At 40.7% G+C, this 22,781-nt stretch overlaps 1 protein-coding gene across 3 annotated transcripts; it reads right to left on the bottom strand.

Moving 5' to 3' along the window:
- Positions 1-1,041: 1,041 nt before the first annotated feature.
- On the bottom strand, positions 1,042-5,324 carry LOC100659862 (cationic trypsin-3-like). Of its 3 annotated transcripts, none has more exons than XM_003420248.4 (5): positions 5,285-5,324; positions 4,419-4,578; positions 3,386-3,639; positions 2,724-2,860; positions 1,042-2,208 (listed from the first exon to the last, which is right to left on the bottom strand). In XM_003420248.4, exons 1-5 carry the CDS (start codon positions 5,322-5,324, stop codon positions 2,059-2,061), a joined length of 741 nt encoding a protein of 246 aa, XP_003420296.3. In that variant the 3' UTR covers positions 1,042-2,058. The 3 variants fall into 3 exon arrangements, with proteins under 3 accessions (XP_003420296.3, XP_064145691.1, XP_064145692.1); XM_064289621.1 differs by lacking the exon at positions 5,285-5,324 and adding an exon at positions 4,325-4,327 and having other exon boundaries at positions 4,419-5,111; XM_064289622.1 differs by lacking the exon at positions 5,285-5,324 and having other exon boundaries at positions 4,422-5,111.
- Between the last annotated feature and the right edge of the window lie 17,457 nt (positions 5,325-22,781).

The raw sequence follows: 22,781 nt of genomic DNA, 5'->3' as shown, positions 1-22,781 counted from the left end.
TTAAATTTTTCATTATGTTCTTGAATAAACTTTTTAATTTCATCAACTGCTTTATCTGTGTGTTCCTTGGCTTGTTCTGCATATTGCCTCATTTTCTTCCTGATGTCTCGAAGAGTTCGGTATATTAGTCTTTTGTAATCTGCAGCAGGCAATTTCAGGAAGCAACTTTCATCTAGAAGATCCCTTGATTCTTAGTTTTGAGAGGTTGTTAAAGTGATGATGGTCTGTTTCTTTATTCGATTTGATGTTGACTCTTTTCTCCAAGCCACCTGTAAGTTATTTTTTTTTAATAATTTTTATTGTGCTTTAAGTGGGTGTTTACAAATCAAGTCAGTCTGTCACATATAAGGTTATATACACCTTACTTCCACTTACTCTCCCCCTAATGAGTCAGCCCGCTCCCTCCTTCCAGTCTTTCCTTTCGTGATGATTTTGCCAGTTTCTAATCCTCTCTAACCTTTAAGTTATTTTATTAGTTTATTTTATGTTTGCTGACTGTATTCTAGCTTCTTGCTTTGTTTTGTTTTGATATGTCCACATGGGTTGCTTGAGTGAGCTAGCTTGATTATTTTCACTTTTGAAGCTGATGTCCTGTCACTGGATGGTTAGAGCTGTTATCAGGTGTTTCAGTCTAGGAGTCCATTCACTTTTCTTGTATGGATTCAGCTCAGGTGTTCAGGTAGCTTTTCATCAAGTGTGTGGTACAGGCTCTGTCCTACAGTCTTAGAGGGGCAGGTGTGATTAGTGTAGGTACCAGTATCTGGTTGCAGCAAGGGGTCATGCTCTGAACAGGGCAGGTGACTGAGAATCATCCCCAAAGTGTCTCTCTTCCCTAGAGTGTACAGGTGGGCGGGTTCTGCAGATGGACCATGGGCTCCCAAAGATTTTGGTTGTAGGGACTGGGAGGTACCAATTACCCTTGGACCTGTGTTGTCGGTGACTGGGTGACCTGAGTGGAGCCACCAGTCCTTATGCCCCTGATATGGGTAGGTGAGGACTCTGTCTAATAGGCAAAGCAGTGTCAAATATCAAATACCCACCTCTCCACCACACAGCTGAAACAGTCGTAGTCTGACAACAGGGGCCTATTCTCCTAAAATAGGTCCACACATGTCCATGCAGGGGAGAAAAGTACTCAAAGTCCATGGGCCATTTATGCCTAGACTGGAGCTGCTTCTGTCCTGAGCTCCCCAGGTTAGTGGAGCTGACAAATTATCTTTTCCCCAATTGCAAGTTTATTCTTTCTCCAAGGCTGGGAAGATGGTGCTAGGCACTCAACAGGGCCTTTCTCAGGCCCAGGAAAATCAACAGCGTCTGAAGCCGACTTGGGAGTGCGGGGCAAGGTAATATATAAGCAAGTATTTAAGTTTTGCCGAGAGTACCGTTCTTCTATGGTTCCGGAGGTGTGAGTAGGTTGCATGGCTGGCTGCTTCTCCTGAGGAAACTGCGCCTGAATGCTAGTACCAGCCTGCTGCAGCCACTTCCGGGTATGCTGCCTGAGAGATCTGGTGATTCAGGTCCAGTAACTCTTGTCCATTTCTGAACTGTCTCTTCCTCCCCCGCCACTCAATTCTTTTTCAAACTCTGCCTTTGATGTTCAGGGCTCCCAGCTTGTTATAAATATACTCGTTTCACTAGTTTTTTTTCAGGTCTTTGTTGTAAGAGGGCTCTCTGGAAATGTCTGTCTATTCTGCCATCTTGGCCCCACCTCTCACAAATTTTGTTTGTTAAAGGCACCCACTTATGGTATTTCTGTTATAGCAGCACTACATAGCTGAGAGATTAGGTGATTAGTAAACTTTTATTGATTTGACTGAATGACTGACAAAATAATCTTCAAATCTCTCTTAATATAATTTTTTAATTACATGTGCACCTTCTTACTTCCCAGCCATCTCAGGAGAACATTCATAATATCAAGCAAGCACCACTCTTGGACAGAAGTGTGGTTCATGATGGAATGCTTTATTTAGATACTGTTTTCAGGCATGACAGGAAGGTGAGGTTGACTAGAGGGGAATGGGTCATGGAGAGGTACCGGTGGGTCCAGGGAGGTGTCTAGTTGGCAGCGATGGTCTGCTGAATCCAGCTCAGGTAGTTGTAGACCTTGGTGTAGACGCCGGGTTTGCCTTCCAGAGCACAGCCGTAGCCCCAGGAGACGATGCCCTGAAGTGCTCCATTGCAGACTACGGGACCGCCAGAGTCACCCTGAGAAAGAGGGAAGAGACACTCAGGGCTCTGTACTGGGCCCAGGTGGGACAATGGCTCAGGACAGCCCTCCATTAGGGTAAGATCATCTTCCCAGGCTGTTGATCTCAATGAAGCATTTTCTCTGCTGGACATCCAACTCTCAGTGTCCATGCTCTACCCCATCCCTCTTTCTCCTCCATTATAGTTCAATCTCTTTCCACAGCTGCAAGCCTGTGGGGCCAAGAAGAGTGAGGCCTAGGGAGTCTTAATATCACCCAGCTATTCCTACTTCTTCCACATGGGTTCATTTCTATCAGTTACTCCTGCAAAATTCACCCTGATGTTCTATTGGCCAAATGTCTTCTATTTATCTTTAGGGTTAATGGTTACCCTACCAAAAAAAGAAAATCTATAATTCATCCTATATCTACCCCTCATCCCTCACAATCAATCCTCCATGTTCCAGAAAAAGGGAAATATGATGGAACAGAGTGAGACTGAGCTGGAGAGAGAAGGAGGACAGAGAAACAAACCTGGCAAGAGTCCTTGCCACCCTCCAGGAAGCCCAGACAAATCATGTTGCTGGTGATCTTGCCTGGGTAGGCACTGCGGCAGACACTGTCAGAGAGGATGGGGGCGTTCAGACACTGCAAGAGGTCTGGGTAGTTTGCTGTTGGCAAGAATGAAAATGGAAGGAGATTACCTACACAATTCCTGGAATTTCCTTCCCAATAGCTCCCCCTTCCTTCCCAACACTCCCACTCTTTCTCTCAGATTGCCAATGGCTTCTAGTTTGGGAGAACAATGCTGTTCTGGAAGGCTCTAATCAGAAAAGTGTTCTCACTCTGACTTGAGCCTCAGTGAGCACAGGCCTTAAGTCTAGAAGCTTTATTCTCAAGCAGGTCTACGCTGCAGGTAGTACCAAATCCCATAGCCTCTGTTCTGTTTACCTCCCCAGTGCCTAGTCCTCTCAACATTACTAAGTTGAATACCATGGCATCTTTATCATGGTTCATTTTGCTGTGTCTTCTCTATGATCCCAGTGAAGGGCTCTTCCTCATTTCCATTAATATATTCTAAGTCTCCATATGCCTCCAAACCTTGTGTTGAGTGGCAGCCTGAACTAAAAGACCCTCACTGTGCCTGCCCCCTCTAGGACTCTCACACAGGACAGTATAGTTCCAGAGCCACTTACTGCCACTGCTTAGGGTGTTGCCCCAGCCGGAGATGAGGCATTGGGTGCCGACGGCAGCCACAGACCTTGGCAGAGAGACTGTGGCCACACGAGAGTTGATGCTAGCTGCAGAGCTCAGTTTAATCAGCAAGATGTCATTATCATAGGTGCCTGAATTGTAATTGGGGTGGCGGATGATCTTGGCCGCTTTAATGAACTGCTCATTACCCTCAAGGACCTCAATGTTGTGTTCTCCCAGACGCACCTGAATTTGGCTGGGTTAAAGGATTAGAAGTTTCCTAAGTATCCAAATTGAGATCTCCCCACCTCCCAACTATCCCCATCATGAGCACAAGCACAGACAAGAGCCCCTTTGAGTCTCCACTTCCACAGGTGATTGTATACTCCAGGTAAGCCTATGGGACACAGTGAAGTGAGACTAGTCCCAAGTGTCACCATGAGCACATACTCACAGTGTTGCATCTTGTTAGACTAGACAGGTATAGAAAGGGGATACAAATGACCACGATTAAAGCGTAGGAGAGGAAAGGGTGCTGGTGGTTGATCAGCACCTGCCCTTCCTCCTTTGTTGGACTACTGATTATTGTAGGGAGTTGAGGCAGGAATCAGAGGTGAGACAAAACATTAAGGGGACAGGAGATATCATGCTTATTTTTAATGTTATACTGGAAAATTCATGTGCTTTATTACCTCCGCCTGCTTTTTTTTTTTTTTGGCCAAGTTATAATGATTAGGGCTATGTCCTGATTCATGTTCCCAAGCTCTTTCTAGGGATACTTCCCCACCCACCACTCCTCTTCACACACCCCCCAGTCCATGTTCCAGTCATTAGGGAGGACATAAAGGGAACTCCGAGGGTCTCTCTCCACCAAGAAGTCCTTCCCCACACCATACAATGCCTGGAGGAATAGTGGAGCTCTTAGAAGTTGGATGTTTCACCCCCTCAAGCCTGACTCTGCAGGGCTCCCTGGCTTTGGCAGGGCTGGGGGATGCATAGATCTTCAATCACAAGGACATTGGTATTGGCACTTACGACTTGTAGCAGTGAGCCGCAGACAACACCCACTGGTCACTGATGAGGGCACCACCACAGAAGTGATAGCCCGAGTTCAATGACACCTGGTAAGGGATAGAATTCTTCTGACAGGTGTAGCCCCCAACTATCTTGTCGTCATCATCACTGGAGAAAACAACTGACAGGGAGAAAGTTGGGAACATTCTGTTAGACCCATAGTTCTTGGAATTTCTACTCCACCATGAAGTTCTTGTAGAGTAGTAGGAGAAAAGAGTTCAACGTTCTCTTGTCCCACATAACCAGGAAATGATGGTTGAGCTCTTCCTATCAATTGAAAGGTTGGCAGTTCAAGTCTACCCAGAGATACCTGGTGATTACTTCAAAAAAATCAGCCACTGAAAACCCAATGGAACACAGTTCTAACTGACACATGTGGCTGTGCCATGACTGAAGTTGACACAATGAGAAAGTATATGTATCTATATAAATTTTATATATATATAACTATATATAGACACATATATTGAATAATACCAAATCATTAAAAAGATCAAGAGAGATACTTAATGTGGACTACCTTTCCTTGTCTCTCCTTCTTCATAGCTTGTACCTGTCCTTTGAAGTTCAAAGCAAGTCCTGCCTCTTTATGCTTCCATCCTGGGCACTCTTGCCCACCTTGATCTTCCTGACCTGTAGCACTTGTACCCAATGAGTGAGATTTAAGTACCTATAAGCTTACATATTTTACACTACTGTTCCAACATGCTAGGGTTCTTGACTGCAGAGACTACATTTAATATTCATTGTTGCCTTCCAGAGCACAAATTTAACTATGTCATAGACACCTGTGATAGATTCTCACTGATTCATTACGAGAGACTCACCAGCCGCTCCCAGGAGAGTGAGGAAGATGAGCTCCTTCATGGTTGCTCACTGGATCTGGGCTCTGGAATAGGATAAAAGGGTCTTCTCCACAGCTATTTATACTTCCAGACTGGTCATTAGCACCCATGGTCATGGGTGCCAGAAACATGATATCACTGGAAACTCAAAAATCCAAATTTAGAATTCTAATCTGTGTCAGGTGGAGAATAATTCAGCACCACATGTAATCACCAACTCTTGTCCATTTTTCCAGAAGGTTATGGGAATGGAAGTTTTGAGTCCACCTGGTGGAAACTGTTCATCACAAGAGGAGAATAAATTGGAGTAAGGCCACAGGATACAGATGTCCTGATTCCCAAATAAAAATCTTAGGTACTTAGTTGTTCTGGCTGTGGACATCCACTGAAGCACTATCTAGAACCATGCACTCTTGATGTTCAGTTGATATTAAAACTCAATGGCAATGGGTCTTTGATAATTTTAATACTTTGTCTTGTGGTACCTCAGTACTTGTACATATATGTGAACTTTTCATTATCTATAGGAGTATCTTGTTCCCCTGAAACCCTACAAACCAGTTGCCATGAAGTCATCAACTTATGGCAAACCCATGTGTTTCAGAGTAGAACTGTGCTCCACAGGGCTTTCCGTGGTTGATTTTTCAGAAATAGACTCCCAGGCCTTTCTTACAAGATGGCTCTGGGTGGATTTAAACCACAAAATTTACGGTTAATAGCAAAGCACTTAACCATTTGCACCACCAAAGGAATCCAACAACTCTACAAAATACCTAATAGTATGCTCATTTTACAGATGATATAACTGAGCACAAAAGACAGTAAAGGACTTAGCCAAAATCACACAGCAAGTACATGGTAGGGTCAGGTTTCAAACCAGGAAATATCGCTTCAGAGCCTGTGCTCCTAATCCTATGCAACACTGCCCTAGTCGGTTCACCAACATCCAGTGACCAAGGTAATAAGGAATTCTTGAACAAAGATGTGTGTTTTCTATGTTAGGCACTTGAACAAAGATGATAATTCGTGAGACGTATAGTGTTTCCTACTTCAGGCACTGCGCTAAGTGGCTTACATGCCTCACCTCATTCTATCCTCACGACAACGGTGTAAGCACTGTGCCTTTATTCTCACCATTTTAGGGATGGAGACGGGGGAGCCTTAGAGAAGACAACCATTTTGGTCACAGTTTCATAGCTTGTTGAAAACGACGGTTTCCTAAGAGGTGGAGAAATTCCATAGATTACTTTGGATACAAGTAGAAAGTGATTAGATTGTGCTTTTCAGAATAAATGAACTTCCATAAGGCAAAGAATTTTGCGTTTGTATCTTGTGATGGTTAACATTACGTGCCACCTTGTCTAGGCCATGATTCTCAGTGATTTGTCAGATATGTAATCACCCTCTCTTTTGTGACCCAATGTGATCAGCCAATTAGTTGAAAGGAGAGTTTCCTTGGGGGTGAGGCCTGCATCCAATGTATATGGATGTTCTGGCAAAGCTCACCCTTTCTTGATCCTGCATCTGTCTCATCATCCTTTGACCTCTGGTTCTAGGTACATGAGCCAGTGTCTTGCCACTTGACTGCCAACTTTGCCTCAACCCTTCAATGATGCGAGTCAGGAGAACTCCTCAGCATGACGCCCAACTCATCAACTTGGGATTTGCTGCTTCCACAAATGCATGAGCAATTTACTTGAAATAAATCTCTCTCTCTCTATATATATATAGTTACATGTGTATATATATACACTACACTGGTTTTGCTCCTCTAGAGAACCCAGAGTAAGACATATTCCATTAATGAGACTGACATTCTTGGTTGACTTTTAAAGTACAGCTAAAATAATACTAAGATTATAACTGTCTTCACTTTTAAAGGATTTTTAACATGTGATTTGACTACTTAAGTTAGTTATGGCTGAATTCATCCTAAGTCATATGATTGCATTTTTACAACTTTTGAACTTATACCCATATTTTTATAGGAAAAATACCTAGAAGTTAAGTAGTAAAGTCAAAGAATTTACATTTTAAAAGAAATTCAGAAATTACAAAGAGTAGGTCTAAAAAAAAGAAAAAGACATAAATGATGACTGTGTTCAAAAGGGATTGTTGAAGGGCATCGAGAACAAATGATTTGTTTGTCCTTTTCTCCCTTTTCTTCTGCTCTGATTTCTCTTCTTTTATAAATATCAGTTACCTTGTTAGGTCTATGAGTCTTTCCATTACCTGAAGTGGTAAGGTGAGTAGGTATGTGTATTGGTGGTGGTGATGGGGTGGAGCAAAAAGACGTTTTGGAGGAAATGGGAAATTTTTAAGCATATTTGGTTCTGGGGAGAAATCTTAGATGTTTAGTATGGTAAAGCTAAGGCCACTTTTCTTTCTTTTTTTTTTTTTACAATTTTTATTGTGCTTTAAGTGAAAGTTTACAAATCAAGTCTCTCGCACAAAAACTTATACACACGTTGCAACATACTTCCAATTACTCTCCCCCTAATGAGACAGCCAGATCTCTCCTTCCACTCTCTCTTTTCATGTCCATTTCACCAGCTTCTAACCCCCTCTACACTCTCATCTCCATTCCAGGCAGGAGATGCCAACATAATCTCAAGTGTCCACCTGATCTAAGAAGCTCACTCCTCACCAGCATCCCTCTTCTACCCATTGTCCAGTCCAATCCATGTCTGAAAAGTTGGCTTCGGGAATGGTTCCTGTCCTGGGGCAACAGAAGTTCTGGGGGCCATGACCACCAGGGTCCTTCTAGTCTCAGCCAGACCATTAAGTCTGGTCTTTTTATGAGAATTTGGGGTCTGCATCCCACTGCTGTCCTACTCCCTCAGGGGTTCTCTATTGTGTTCCCTGTCAGGGCAGTCATCGGTTGTGGCCGGGCACCATCTAGTTCTTCTGGTCTCAGGCTGATGTAGTCTCTGGTTCATGTGGCCCTTTCTGTCTCTTGGGCTCGTAAATACCTTGTGTCCTTGGTGTTCTTCATTCTCCTTTGATCCAGTGGGTTGAGACCAATTGATGCATCTTAGAGTCGGAATCGACTCGAGGGCACTGGGTTTTGGGTAGATGGCTGCTTGCTAGCATTTAAGACCCCAGACACCACTCTTCAAAGTGGGATGCAGAATGTTTTCTTAATAGATTTTATTATGCCAATTGACTTAGATGTTCCCTGAAACCATGGTCCCCAGACCCCTGCCCCTGCTACACTGGCCTTCCAAGCATTCAGTTTATTCAGGAAACTTCTTTGCTTTTGGTTTAGTCCAGTTGTGCTGACCTCCCCTGTATCATGTGTTGTCTTTCCCTTCACCTAAAGTAGTTCTTATCTATTATTTAATTAATGAATACCCCACTTCCACCCTCCCTCCCTTGCCCCTCTCGTAACCACAAAAGAATGTTTTCTTCTCAGTTTAAACTATTTCTCAAGTTCTTATAATAGTGGTCTTATACAATATTTGTCCTTTTGCAACTGACTAATTTCACTCAGCATAATGCCTTCCAGGTTCCTCCATGTTATGAAATGTTTCACAGATTCCTCCCTGTTCTTTATCGATGCGTAGTATTCCCTTGTGTGAATATACCATAATTTATTTATCCATTCATCTGTTGATGGGCACCTCGGTTGCTTCCATCTTTTTGCTATTGTAAACAGTGCTGCAATAAACATGGGTGTGCATATATCTGTTTGTGTAAAGGCTCTTATTTCTCTAGGATATATTCCAAGGAGTGGGATTGCTGGATCTTATGGTAGTACTATTTCTAGCTTTTTAAGGAAGGGCCAAATTGATTTCTAAAGTGGTTGTGCCATTTTATCTTCCTACAAGCAGTGTAGAAGTGTTCCAATCTCTCCACAGCGTCTCCAACATTTATTATTTTGTGTTTTTTGGATTACTGCCAGCCTTGTTGAAGTGAGATGAAATCTCATTGTAGTTTTGATTTGCATTTCTCTAATGGCTAATGATCATGAGCATTTCCTCATGTATCTGTTAGCTCCCTGAATGTCTTCTTTAGTGAAGTGTCTATTCATATCTTTTGCCCATTTTTTAATTGGGTTGTATTTTTGTAGTTGAGTTTTTGCAGTATCATGTAGGTTTTAGAGATCAGGCATTGATCAGAAATGTCATAGCTAAAAACTTTTTCCCAGTCTGTAGGTAGTCTTTTTAGTGTTTTGGTGACGTCTTTGGATGAGCGTAGGTGTTTGATTTTTAGGAGCTCCCAGTTATCTAGTTATCAGCATAACTGGCCCAAACCAAAAGCTAAGAAGTTTCCTGAATACAACCAAAAAATTCGAGGGACAGCATAACAGGTTGCTGGGGTCTGGGGACCACTGGTTTCAGGAGACATCTAGGTCAGTTGGCATAACAAAGTGTATTAAGAAAATGTTCTGCAACCCACTTTGATGAGTGGCATCTGGGGTCTTAAAAGCTAGCAAGCAGCCATCTAAGATGCATCAAGTGGTCCCAACCCACCTGGAGCAAAGGAGAATGAAGAACACCAAAGACACAAGGAAAATATTAACCCAAGAGACAGAAAGGGCCACATAAGACAGAGACTCCATCACCCTGAGACCAGAAGAACTAGATGGTGTCGAGCTACCACTAATGACTGCCCTGACAGGGAACACAACAGAGAATCCCTGATGGTGCAGGAGAAAAATGGAATGCAGACCCCAAATTCTAGTGAAAAGACCAGACTTAATGGTCTGACTGAGACTGGAGGGACCACAGAAGTCATGGTCCCTGGACTCTCAGTTAGCCCAAAACTAAAACCATTCCTGAAGGCAACTCTTCAGACAAGGATTAGACTGGACTATAAAACATAAAATGATTCTGGTGAGGAGTCTACTCCTTAGCTCAAGTAGACACATGAGACTACGCAGGCAGATCGAATCTGGAGGGGAGATGAGAAGGCAGAAGGGGACAGGAGCTGATTGAATGGACATAGGAAATACAGGGTAAAGAGAAGGATTGTGCTGTCACATTGTAGGGAGAGCAACTAGGGTTACATGACAATATGTGTATAAGATTTTGTATGAGAAACTGATTTGAATTGTAAACTTAAAGCACACACACACACAAAAGAATGGATTTGACATGTTGAACACTAAGGACCAAAGACCAGAGAAGTTGTGGTATGACATCGAGGACATCATACATGAAGAAGGCAAGAGGTCATTAAAAGAAACAGGCCAAAAAGCAAAGTTCAAAATGGATGTAAGAAGAGACTCTGAGAGTTGCTCTTGAATATCCAGTAGCTAAAGCAAACAGAATAAATGATGAAGTAAAACAGCTGAATAGAAAATTTCAAAGGTGGTTCAAGAAGACAAAGTATTATAATGACACGAGCAAAGACTTGGAGTTAGAAAACCAAAAGTGAAGAAAGTGCTTGGCATTTCTCATGCTGAAAGAACTGAAGAGAAAATTCAAGCCTCAAGTTACAATATTGAAGGATTCTACAGAGAAAATATGAAATGACACAAGAAGCATCAAAAGAAGATGGAAGGAATACACAGAATCACTACACCAAAAAGAATTGTTTGACCTTCAAGCATTTCAGGAGGTAGCATATGATCTGGAGCCGTTGGTAACGAAGGAAGAAGTCCAACCTGCATTTAAGGCATTGGTGAAAAACGAGGCTCCAGGAATTGACAGAATGCCAATTAAATGTTTCAACAAGCCGACGCAGTGCTGGAGGTGCTCACTCATCTAAGCCAAAAAATTTGGAAGGCAGCTACCTGGCCAACCAACTGGATGAGATCCCTGTTTGTGCCCATTCCATAAAATGGTGACCCAGCCAAATGCAGAAATTATCAAACAATATTATTAACATCACATGTAAGTAAATTTTGCTGAATATCATTCAAAAATGGTTGCAGCAGTACATCAACAGGGAACTGCCAGAAATTCAAGCCAAATACCGAAAATGATGTGGAACTAAAGACATCATTGCCAAAGTCAGAAGGATCCTGGCTGAAAGCAGAGGATACCAGAGATGTTGACCTGTGTTTTATTGACTATGCAAAGACATTCTACTGTGTGGATCATAACAAATTATGGATAACATTGCAAAGAACAGAACTCCAGAACTCTTAGCTGTGCTCATGAAGAACCTGTACATCGATCAAGAGGCAGTAATTCAAACAGAACAAGGGGATATTGCCTGGCTTAAAGTCAGGATCCTTTCACCATACCTAATCAATCTGTATGCTGAGAATATAAACCGAGAGACTGGACTGTATGAAGAAGAATAGGGCATCAGAATTGAAGGAAGACTCATTAACAACCTGCATGTGATATGTGGATGATACAACCTTGCTTACTGGAAGTAAAGAGGACTTGAAGCACTTACTGATGAAGATGAAAGACTACAACCTTCAGTATGGATTACACCTCAACATAATGTAAACAAAAATCCTTGCAACTCAACCAATAAACAATATCACAGTAAGTGGGCAAAGGATTGAAGTTATCAAGGATTTCATTTTACTTGGATTCACAATCAACACCTGTGGAAACAGTGGTCAAGAAACCAAAGGATGCATTGCATTGGGCAAATCTGCTTTAAAAGGCCTCTTTGGTGTTAAAAAGCAAAGATGTCGCTTTGAGGGCAAAGGTGCCACTGACCCAAGGGATGGTGTTTTCAATCACCTCTCATGCAAGTGAAAACAGGACAATGAATAAGGAAGACTGAAGAAGATTTGAATTATAGTGTTGACGAAGAATATTGAATATGCCATGAAACATCTCACATATTTTGGACGTGTTATCAGGAGGAATCAATCCCTGGAGAAGGACATCATGCTTGGTAAAGTAGAAGGTAAGTGAAAAAGAGGCAGACCCTAAAGGAGATAGATTGACACGGTGGCTGCAGCAATCAGCTCAAGCATAACAATGATTGTGAGGATGGTACAGGACAGGGTACTGTTTTGTTATGTTGTACATAGGGTTGCTATGAGTCTGAGCTGATTCAATAACACCTAACAACAAAAACATACATATGTATAATAAAACAAATAAAGTTCACAGAAAGTGATACTTTTTAGACTTAACCAATCACCTCACAGGATCAATTTTCTTGTTTGAAGACTTAGACTCACAGACTTATGGAACAGCTCTGTCAATTGATATAGTCATAAAGTTTATGTTCTATGTCCTAGTTTGGTGGGTAGCATCTGGGGTCTTAAAAGCTTGTGAGTGGCCATCGAAGATATAATTTTTGATCTACATCTCTGGAGCCAAAAGGGAAGAAGGGACACAAGACTCACAGAAGAGTTCTAATGGTCTACACGAACCACTGCCTCCTCTTCCCTGAGAAACCAGAACTAGATGGTGCCGGATACTACTATGAAAAATTCTAATCAAGACCACAAAAGATGGATCCTGATAAAAAAGGGAGAAAAACGTGGAACAGAACTTTAAGTCCTCAAAAGATCCAGACTTACTGGACCTGTTAAGACTGAAGGACTCCCCCAAACTATTGCCTTGATATACGCTTCAAACCTTGAACTGAAACTGTCTCCTCATGTCACCTTTTAGCTAAATATCAGTTAGCTCGGCCACTTCTGGCCAACATGGTTGCATAGACAGAAACACCACACCATCCCTCCACAGCAAAGACCTGAAAAACTAAGTAAAACACAGACAAACGTCATTCCAGGAACCTGAAGCATCAAATGAAGAGATAAAGAACTCAGCTAGGCACCAAATGGAATAAGAAACTGAGGACAAAGAGTGAGGAGAGATACGTGTGTAGGACCCCATCAGCTAATGCAGCACGGATCCACCATCTCGGACTCCTGTCAGGGATTGGCAGACAGGGAGCATGGGAAAGCAGCTTCTCTGAACTCCCAACAGGAGACAGAGCACCCAGTAACCAGCGATACACGATTCCCCCCCGCCCCGTTCTATCCCTGCCGCTCTACCTCTGAGTGTCCTGGCTGGCTGCAGTAGCCCAGCTGGCCAGGAAGTGCAGCATCTGTGCTGCTTGGATTCAATCCACCCATATTGGAGATCAACACACAAGAAGTAAAGGAAACCAGTTACACGAAGTTCCCAGCAGGAGACATAGCACCTGGTAATGAGTGATACAAGCTTTCCTAGCCTCCCCCGACCTTTCCCCTCTCCTTCAGCCTCCTTTGCTTCCCACCAGCTGCAGTCTTTTGGCCAGGAGGCAACTGCTTTGGCCTCTGGCTGCTTGTATTTGCCCTGCCCACATTGGCCAGGCCTCTGAGCTAGTGTTGGTTCTTCCCAACTCTTTTGGTTTCTTCTGTGCCTCTTACCACCTCCCCCTCCTTTCTCTGGAACACCTGGCTCCGTGTGCCATCTTTTTTTCTTCTTAAAAGCCTGTGAAGCTGTGTGTAGCTAGGGAACCGCTATTCCGGCCCAAGACACCATGCCGGTGGGATCCCTGGGGCTTTTTTTCCCCTTGTTTTTCTTGTCTGTTTTCTTTTTCTTTTCACAGCTTGGGAGCCCCTTCTAGCTGGACTGTACTGCATGGCTTAGGAGCCACTCCCCCAATCTGCGCAGCTGCCTAGGTGAGATCCCTGGGGGAGTTTCGTTTTTTTCTTCTTTCTTTCTTACTTTTTTTTTTTCCTTTTCTCTTTTTCCTTTTCTGTGTTTCTTCATTTCTCGGTTCTTGTCTCTCTACACTTATCTTCTTTTCCTATCTGTTGAATACCTGGTGCTGTGTGACGTCTATACCCCCTCTAGTCAGGCTATACTATGCAGCCTGGGAGCCAGTTCTCCATTCTTAGCAGCCCCACCAGTTGGACTCCAGGATTCCTGGGAGCCTTTATTTTCTTTTCCAAATTTTTATCTAGTTATTTTTTCTTTCTTTTACTCTTTTTTTTTTTTTTTTGGCTTTTTGCTTTTCTCCATTTCTCAGTTTCTCATCTCTCCACTCCAACAGTAAGCTCCCTTAGCCTTCTTTTTTCTTTCTTTCTTTGCTTGTTTATTTTTGGCTCCTGTTTCTCCTCTCTCTCATCTTTCCCATACCCCTATCAGCTCCACACATTACAACACCCCCTCTGTCCTGTCTACCTCCACCGTGCACTGAATATAACACCCCCAAGCAGCACAGGCAGGGTCTACTGGAACCTGCCCAGCACTGATTCCTGGCCCACATAGGTGCCACAAAAGACCCATCCCAGCCCCTCCCTTTCAGCTGGACCACCCTGTTCCACCATAGCTGAATGTCTGGCCCTGCCCATTGGACAAGAGTTGAAAAATATCATGACTACAGATGAGCGAACAACAAAGAATGCACAGCCCTCCTGCTCAGATGTAACCATATAAAACAAAAAAAGGACAAAACAAACAAATCTACAATCAAGAAATGAAGAAAATAACTACTGAATGTCCCAAAGACAGCAGACAATATAAAAAATATAGAAAAAGAGGACAGGATGTTTCCAGAAGGCATCCAAAATAAAACAGCAGATGACTTTCCAGTAGAAGAAAAGGCACTGGAACTACCTGACAGGGAAATCAAATTTCTAATATTCAGAGCAATCCAAGCAAATCAAAGCTCCAATGAAGGAAAAAGCAGATGAAAAACAGGAAAAAAAAAAAGACAAATTTATGGAAAAGGCAGACAAATTTGTGGAAAATACAGAAGAAAAGTGGAATAATTCAGGAAAGTAATACAGGAATAAAATGCCAAAGTAAATTCACAACTAGGAATCATACAAAAATAAGAATTAGAAATCCAAAACATAAACAACAAGATTTCAGAAATGGACAGTGTCATAGAAGGGCTGAGGAAAAGGTTTGAAATGGTGGAAGACAGAATCAGCAAAATTAAAGACAAAGACTTGGATACAACTCTGAGGAAAAATCAGAAAAAAGAACAAAGAAAAATAAAGAAGACTTGAGAATTATGTGGGATACAATCAAAAGCAAAAATTTGCAAGTGATAAGAATTCCAGAGTGGAGAGAAAATGGAAAACACAGAGAGAATCATTGAAGGGTTGCTGACAGAAAACTTCCTTAATATCTTAATATCATGAATGATGAGAAGCTGACCATCCAAGAAGCTCAATGAACCCTATATAGGATAGACCCCAAAAGAAAAACACCAAGGCATATCATAATCGCACTCACTAAAACCAAAGACAAAGAAAAAATTCTGTAAGCAGCTTGAGAAAAACAGAAAGTCACATACAGAGGAAAAACAATAGAACTAAGCTCTGATTATTCAGTAGAAACAATGCAGGCAAGAAGGTAATGAATGACACATATAAAACCTTGAAAGAAAAAAATTGCCAACCAAGGATAATGTATCCTGCAAAACTTTCATTCAAATATGATGGTGAAATTAGGACATTTCCACATAAAAAAAATTAAGGGAATATGTAAAAAATCAAACCAAACTTACAAGAATTATTAAAAGGAGTCCTTCAGTCTGAGAACAAACAACATCAGACCACAGCCTGAATCTAGGATGCAAGATTGTACCAGCCAGATATCAACATAGGAAATCAATGCTCAAGGACTATCCAAAACCAAACAATTGCAACAGGGTATCAGAGAGGTTAATTTATAAATGACAACAAGGTCAGAACAACAACAAAAAAAAGGAATAAACAGTATAGGTATAGAACTTTCTAATGGAGAAGAAGGAAAGGTGACAACAAATAAAAATAGACTGGTTCAAACCTAGGAAGATAAGGGTAAATTTCAAGGTAACAGCAAAGAAAGTTAACCTACTCATCAACATAAAGAAGAAAAACATAAAGTCTTAATAAAAACAAAATCTACAAAAACAAAGAAAAGAAAAAAAAAATCCACACACACACAAAAAGGAACTCAGCACAGGAGAGTAAAAGGAACAAAGAAAATGTTAGCACCAAAAAATGATAGCAATAAACTCACACCTATCAATAATTACAATGGACTGTAAATGGCCTAAATGCACCCATAAAGAGAAAAAGAGTGACAGAATGGATTAAAAAAAAAAACAGGATTCATCAATACGCTGTCTATGAGAGACACATCTTAGAAACAAAGATGTAAATTTATTAAAATTCAAAGGATGGAAAAAATATATCAAGCAAATAACTACCAAAAAAAGAGCAGGAGTGGCAATACTGGCCTTAGATAAAATACTTCAAAACAAAGTCCACCATAAAAGACAAAGAAGAGCACTATATAATGATTAAAGGAACAATCCATCATGAAGACTTAACCATAATAAACATCTATACACTCAATGACAGGGCTGTAAAATACATAAAAGAAACTAACAACACTGAAAATAGAAATTGACAGTTCCACAATAATAGTAGGAGACTTCAACACACCACTGTCAGTAAAGGACAGAACATCTAGAAAGAAACTCAACAAAGATACAGAAGAGCTAAAGAGCACAATCAGCCAACTTGATCTCATAGGCACACGTAGAACACTGCACCCAACAGCTGCAAAGCACACATTCTTTTCCAACACACATGGAACATTCTCCAGAATAGACCACATCTTATGTGACAGAATAACTCTGAACAAATTCCAAAACATTGAGATAAAGCAAAACATCTTCTCTGACCACAACGCCATCAAAGTAGAAATTAACAACAGGAAAAGTAAGGAAGAAAAAAAATTGCATGGAAACTGAATAACGCCCTGCTTAAAAAACACTGGGTAATAGAAGAGATCAAAGATGGAATCAAAAATTTCTTAGAATCAAATGAGAATGAAAACACACCATACCAAAACCTTTGGGACACAGCAAAGACAGTCCTCACAGGTCAATTTATACCACTAGATGCACACATCAAAAAAAAAAAAAAAAGAAGAAGAAGAAGAAAGGGACAAAATCAAAACATTAGTTAATACAACTTGAAGTCCACAGCCACCAGAAGAAGGGAAAAAATAAATACCAAAGCAGAAAAAAATGAAATAGAAAATAAAAAACAGTAAAGTCAACAAAATCAAAAGTTGGTTCTTTGAAGGGATCAACAAAATCAACAAACCACTGGCAAAACTGACGAAAGAAAAACAGCAGAGAACGCAAATAACCCAAATAAGAAATGAAATGGGGGACATTACAACAGACTCGGCTGAAATAAAAAGGATCATAACAGAGTGTGATGAAAAACTATATTCCAAAAGTTTTGAAAACCTATAGGAAATAGACAAATTTCTAGAGATAAACTACCTACCCAAACCAACACAGAATGACGTGTTGAAAATCTGAACAGACCCATAACGAGAAGAGATTGAAAAGGTAATAAAAAAAAAAAACTCCCACCAAAAAAAAGCCCCAGCCCAGATGGCTTCACTGGATAAACATTCAGAGAAGAGCTTATGCCAGTACTACTCAAACTATTTCAGAACATAGAAAAGGAAGCAATACTTCGGAATTCATCCTATGAACCCAGCATAACCCTGATACCAAAACCAGGCAAAGACACCACAAAAAAGAAAATTACTCATGATCAATATTTCTCATGAATATAGATAAAAAAATTCTCAACAAAATTCTAGCCAACAGAATTCAGCATCATATAAAAAAAAAATACATCATGATCAAGTAGGATTCGTACCAGGCACGCAAGATGGTTCAACTTTAGAAAATCAAAGTAATCTACCACATAAATAAAAGGAAAGAAAAAAATCACATGATCATCTCAAAAGATGCAGAAAAGACATTCTACAAAGTTGAACAGAAGTTTCTGAAAAAAAAAATCCAATAAAACAGGTATAGAAGGGAAATTTCTCAACGTAATGAAGGGTATCTGCAAAACCAACAGCCAACATCGTTCTCATTGGGGAGAGGCTGAAACATTCCCCTTGAGAAGAGGAACAAGACAAGGATGCCCTTTATTACCACTCTTATTCAATGTTGTGTTGGAAGTCTTAGCTAGAGGAATAAGGCAAGACACAGAAATAAAGGTCATCCAAACTGGTAATTCTATCATACAATCTCAGGGATTGTTTCCATCACTAAGCCCATATTTTCCAACTACCAATCCTTTGTTTTAAACTTTCACATTCCAATCGCCAGTAATTATCAATGCATCCTGATTGCATGTTCCATCAATTTCAGACTGCAGCAGCTGATAAAAATCTTCTATTTCTTCAACTTTTGCCTTAGTGGTTGGTGCATAAATTTGAATAATAGTCGTATTAACTAGTCTTCTTTGTAGGTGTATGGATATAATCCTATCACTGACAGCTTTGTACTTCAGGATGGATCTTGAAACATTCTTTTTGACAATGAATGCAACACCATTCCTCTTCCAGTTGTCATTCCCAGCATAGAAGACTATATGATTGTCCTATTCAAAATGGCCAATGCCAGTCCATTTCATCTCACTAAAGCCTAGGATATTGATGTTTATGCATTTCATTTCATTTTGACAATGTCCAATTTTCCTAGATTCATACTTTGTACATTCCAGGTTCTGATTAGATAGAATTTCTGAATGATAGAATTTTGTAAGACCAATGACTTCTTCATCACAAATGCCTTCTTTCACCAACATAAATGGCGACTATACACATGGACCTCAGGAGATGGGACACACAGGAATCAAGTTGACTACATCTGTGGAAAGAGACTATGGAAAAGCTCAATATCATCAGTCAGAACAAGGCCAGGGGCCGACTGTGGAACAGACCATCAATTGCTCATATGCAAGTTCAAGCTGAAACTGAAGAAAATCAGAGCAAGTCCACAAAAGCCAAAATATGAACTTAAGTATATCTCACCTGAATTTAGAGACCATCTCAAGAATAGATTTGACCCATTGTACACCACTGACAGAAGACCAGATGAGATGTGGAATGACATCAAGGACATCACACATGAAGAAAGCAAGAGGTCATTGAAAAGACAGGAAATAAAGAAAAGACTAAGATGGATGTCAGAGGAGACTCTGAACCTTGCTCAAGAATGTTGAGCAGCTAAAGCAGATGGAAGAAATGATGAAGTAAAAGAACTGAACAGATGATTTCAAAGGGTGGCTCAAGAAACAAAGTATTATAATGACATGTGCAAAGAGATGGAGATAAAAAACCAAAAGGGAGGAACATGCTTGGCATTTCTCAAGCTGAAAGAACTGAAGAAAAAATTCAAGCCTAGAGGTGCAATAGTGAAGGATTCTATGGGGGAAAATATTAAACTATGCGGGAAGCACCAAAAGAAGATGGAAGGAGTGAGGAGTGAGCTTCTTGGATCAGGTGGACACTTGAGACTATGTTGGCATCTCCTGCCTGGAGGGGAGATGAGAGGGTGGAGAGGGTTAGGAGCTGGTGAAATAGACACGAAAAGAGAGAGTGGAGGGAGAGAGCAGGCTGTCTCATTAGGGGGAGAGTAATTGGAAGTGTGTAGCAAGGTGTATATGGGTTTTTGTGTGAGAGACTGACTTGATTTGTAAACTTTCACTTAAAGCACAATAAATATTATAAAAAAGATGGAAGGAATACAGAGTCATTATGCCAAAAAGAATCAGTCAATATTCAACCATTTCAAGAGGTGGCATATGATGAGGAACCGATGGTACTGAAGGAAGAAGTCCAAGCTGCTCTGAAGGCATTGGTGAAAAACAAGGCTCCAGGAATTGATGGAATATCAATTGAGATGTTTCAACAAACAGATGCAGTGCTGGAGGTGCTCACTCATCTATACGATGAAATTTGGAAGACAGCTTCCTGGCCAACTGACTGGAAGAGATCCATATTTATGCCTATTCCCAAGAAAGGTGATCCAACCGAGTTCATAAATTATAGAACTATATCATTAATATCACATGGAAGCAAAATTTTGCTGAAGATCATTCAAAAATGGCTGCAGCAGTATATTGACAGGGAACTGCCAGAAATTCAGGCTAGTTTCAGAAGAGGACGTGGAACCAGGCATATCATTGCTGATGTAAGGTGGATCCAGGCTGAAAGCAGAGAATACCAGAAGGATGTTTACCTTTATTTTATTGACTATGCAAATGCATTCGACTGTGTGGATCATAACAAATTCTGGATAACATCGGGAAGAATGGGAATTCCAGAACACTTAATTGTGCTCATGAAGAACCTTTACATAGATGAAGAGGCAGTTGTTCAGATAGAACAAGGGGATGCTGTTTGGTTTAAAGTCAGGAAAGGTGTGCGTGAGGGCATCAGGATTGGAGGAGGACTCATTAACAGCCTGCGTTATGTAGATGATACAACCTTGTTTGCTGAAAGTGAAAAGGACTTGAAGCACTTACTAATGAAGATAAAAAACCACAGCCTTTGGATTGCACCTCAACATAAAGAAAACAAAAATTCTTACAACTGGACCAATGGGTAACATCATGATAAACGGAGAAAAGATCGAAATTATCAAGGATTTCCTTTTACTTGGATCCACAAACAACAGCCATGGACGCAGCAGTCAAGAAATCAAAAGACGCATTGCATTGGGTAAATCTGCTGCAAAGGATCTCTTTAAAGTGTTGAATAGCAAAGATGTCACCTTGAAGACTAAGGTGCACCTGACCCAAGCCATGGTATTTTCAATTGCATCATATGCATGTGAAAGCTGGACAATGAATAAGGAAGACTGAACAAGAATTGATGCCTTTGAATTGTGGTGTTGGCGAAGAATATTGAATATACCATGAACTGCCAAAAGAACGAACAAATCTGTCTTGAAAGAAGTACAACCAGAATGTTCCTTAGAAGCAAGGATGGGATGACTATGTCTCACATACTTTGGACATGTTGTCAGGAAGGATCAGTCCCTGGAGAAGGACATCATGATTAGTAAAGTATAGGGTCAGTGGAAAAGAGGAAGACCCTTAATGAGGTGGATTGACACAGCGGCTGCAACAATGAGCTCAAGCATAGCAACAATTTTAAGGATGGTGCAGGACTGGGCAGTGTTTTGAGCTGTTGTGCATACGGTCACTATAAGTCGGAGCTGACTCGATGGTGCCTAACAATGACAACAAATTGGTAATGGAGAAGTTATACTGTCACTATTTGCTGATGATACAATCCTAAGAAAATCCAAAAGACTCCCCAAGAAAACTACCGGAAATAATAGAAAGATTCAGCAGAATAGCAGAGTATAAGATAAACTTAGAAAAATCAGTTGATTGCTATATACCAATAAAGAGAATGATGAAAATGCAATCAGGAAAATACCATTTATAATAGCCCCTAAAAAAATAAAATATCTGGGAATAAATCTAACTAGGGATATAAAAGACCCATACAAAGAAAACTACCAAACACTACTGCAGAAACCAAAAGAGATCTACATATATGGAAAACATGCTATGCTCATGGATAGATAGGCTCAATATTGTGAAAATGACAATTCTACCCAAAGCGATTTACAAATACAATGCAATACCGATCCAAATACCAACAATATTCTTTAAAGAAATGGAAAAACTTATTATTAACTTTGTATGGAAAGGAAAGAGGCCCCGGATAATTAAAGCACTATTGAAGAAGAATAAAGCAAGAGGACTCGCACTACCTGGCCTCAGAACCTACTATATAGCTAAGGTAGTTAAAACAGCTTGGTACTGGCACAACGACAGATTCATTGGCCAATGGAACAAATTGAAACCCAGATATAAATCCATCCTCCTAAGGTCACCTGATCTCCAATAAGGGCCCAAAGTCCAACAAATGGGGAAAAGACAGTCTTTTTAACAAATGGTGCTGGCAAAACTGGATGTCCATCTGCGAAAAAATGAAACAGGACCCATGTCTCACACCATATACAAAAACTAACTCAAAATGTATCAAAGACCTAAATATAAAGCCAAAACTATAAAGTTCATAGAAGAAAAAATAGGATCAATGCCAGAGGCCCTAATATATGACATTAACAGGATACAAATCACAAGCAACAACACACAGTTTTCAGAGGATAAGCTAGATAACTGCGATCTTCAAAAATTAAACACTTATGCTCATCAAACGACTTCACCAAAAGGGTAAAAACAGAACCTACAGGCTAGGAAAAAAGTTTTGGCTATTACAAATCAGACAAAGGTCTAATCTCTAAAATCTACGAGAAAATCCAGCACCTCTACAACAAAAAGAAAAATAATCCAATTAAAACATAGGCAAAGGAAATGAACAGACATTTCACCAAAGAAGACATTCAAGCAGCCAACAGACACATGAGGAAATGTTCGTGATCTCTAGCCATCAGACAAATGCAAATCGAAACCACAATGAGATACTATCTCACCCCGGCATTACTGGCGCGAATCAACAAAACAGGAAATAACAAATGTTGGAGAGGCTGTGGGGAGGTCAGAACTCTTATGCACTGCTGGCGGGAATGTAAAATGATACAACCGTTTTGGGAAATGATATGGCGCCTCCTTAGAAAGGTAGAAATAGAAATACCATATGATCCAGCAATCCCACTCCTGGGAATACATCCTAGAGAAATAAGAGTCGTCACACCAATAGATATATGTACACCCATGTTCATTGCAGCATTATTCACAACAACCAAAAGATGG

Source organism: Loxodonta africana, chromosome 8 (assembly GCF_030014295.1).
Source record: "Loxodonta africana isolate mLoxAfr1 chromosome 8, mLoxAfr1.hap2, whole genome shotgun sequence".
Taxonomy (NCBI): Eukaryota; Metazoa; Chordata; class Mammalia; order Proboscidea; family Elephantidae; genus Loxodonta; species Loxodonta africana.
This window is presented reverse-complemented; position numbering and strand designations above follow the sequence as displayed.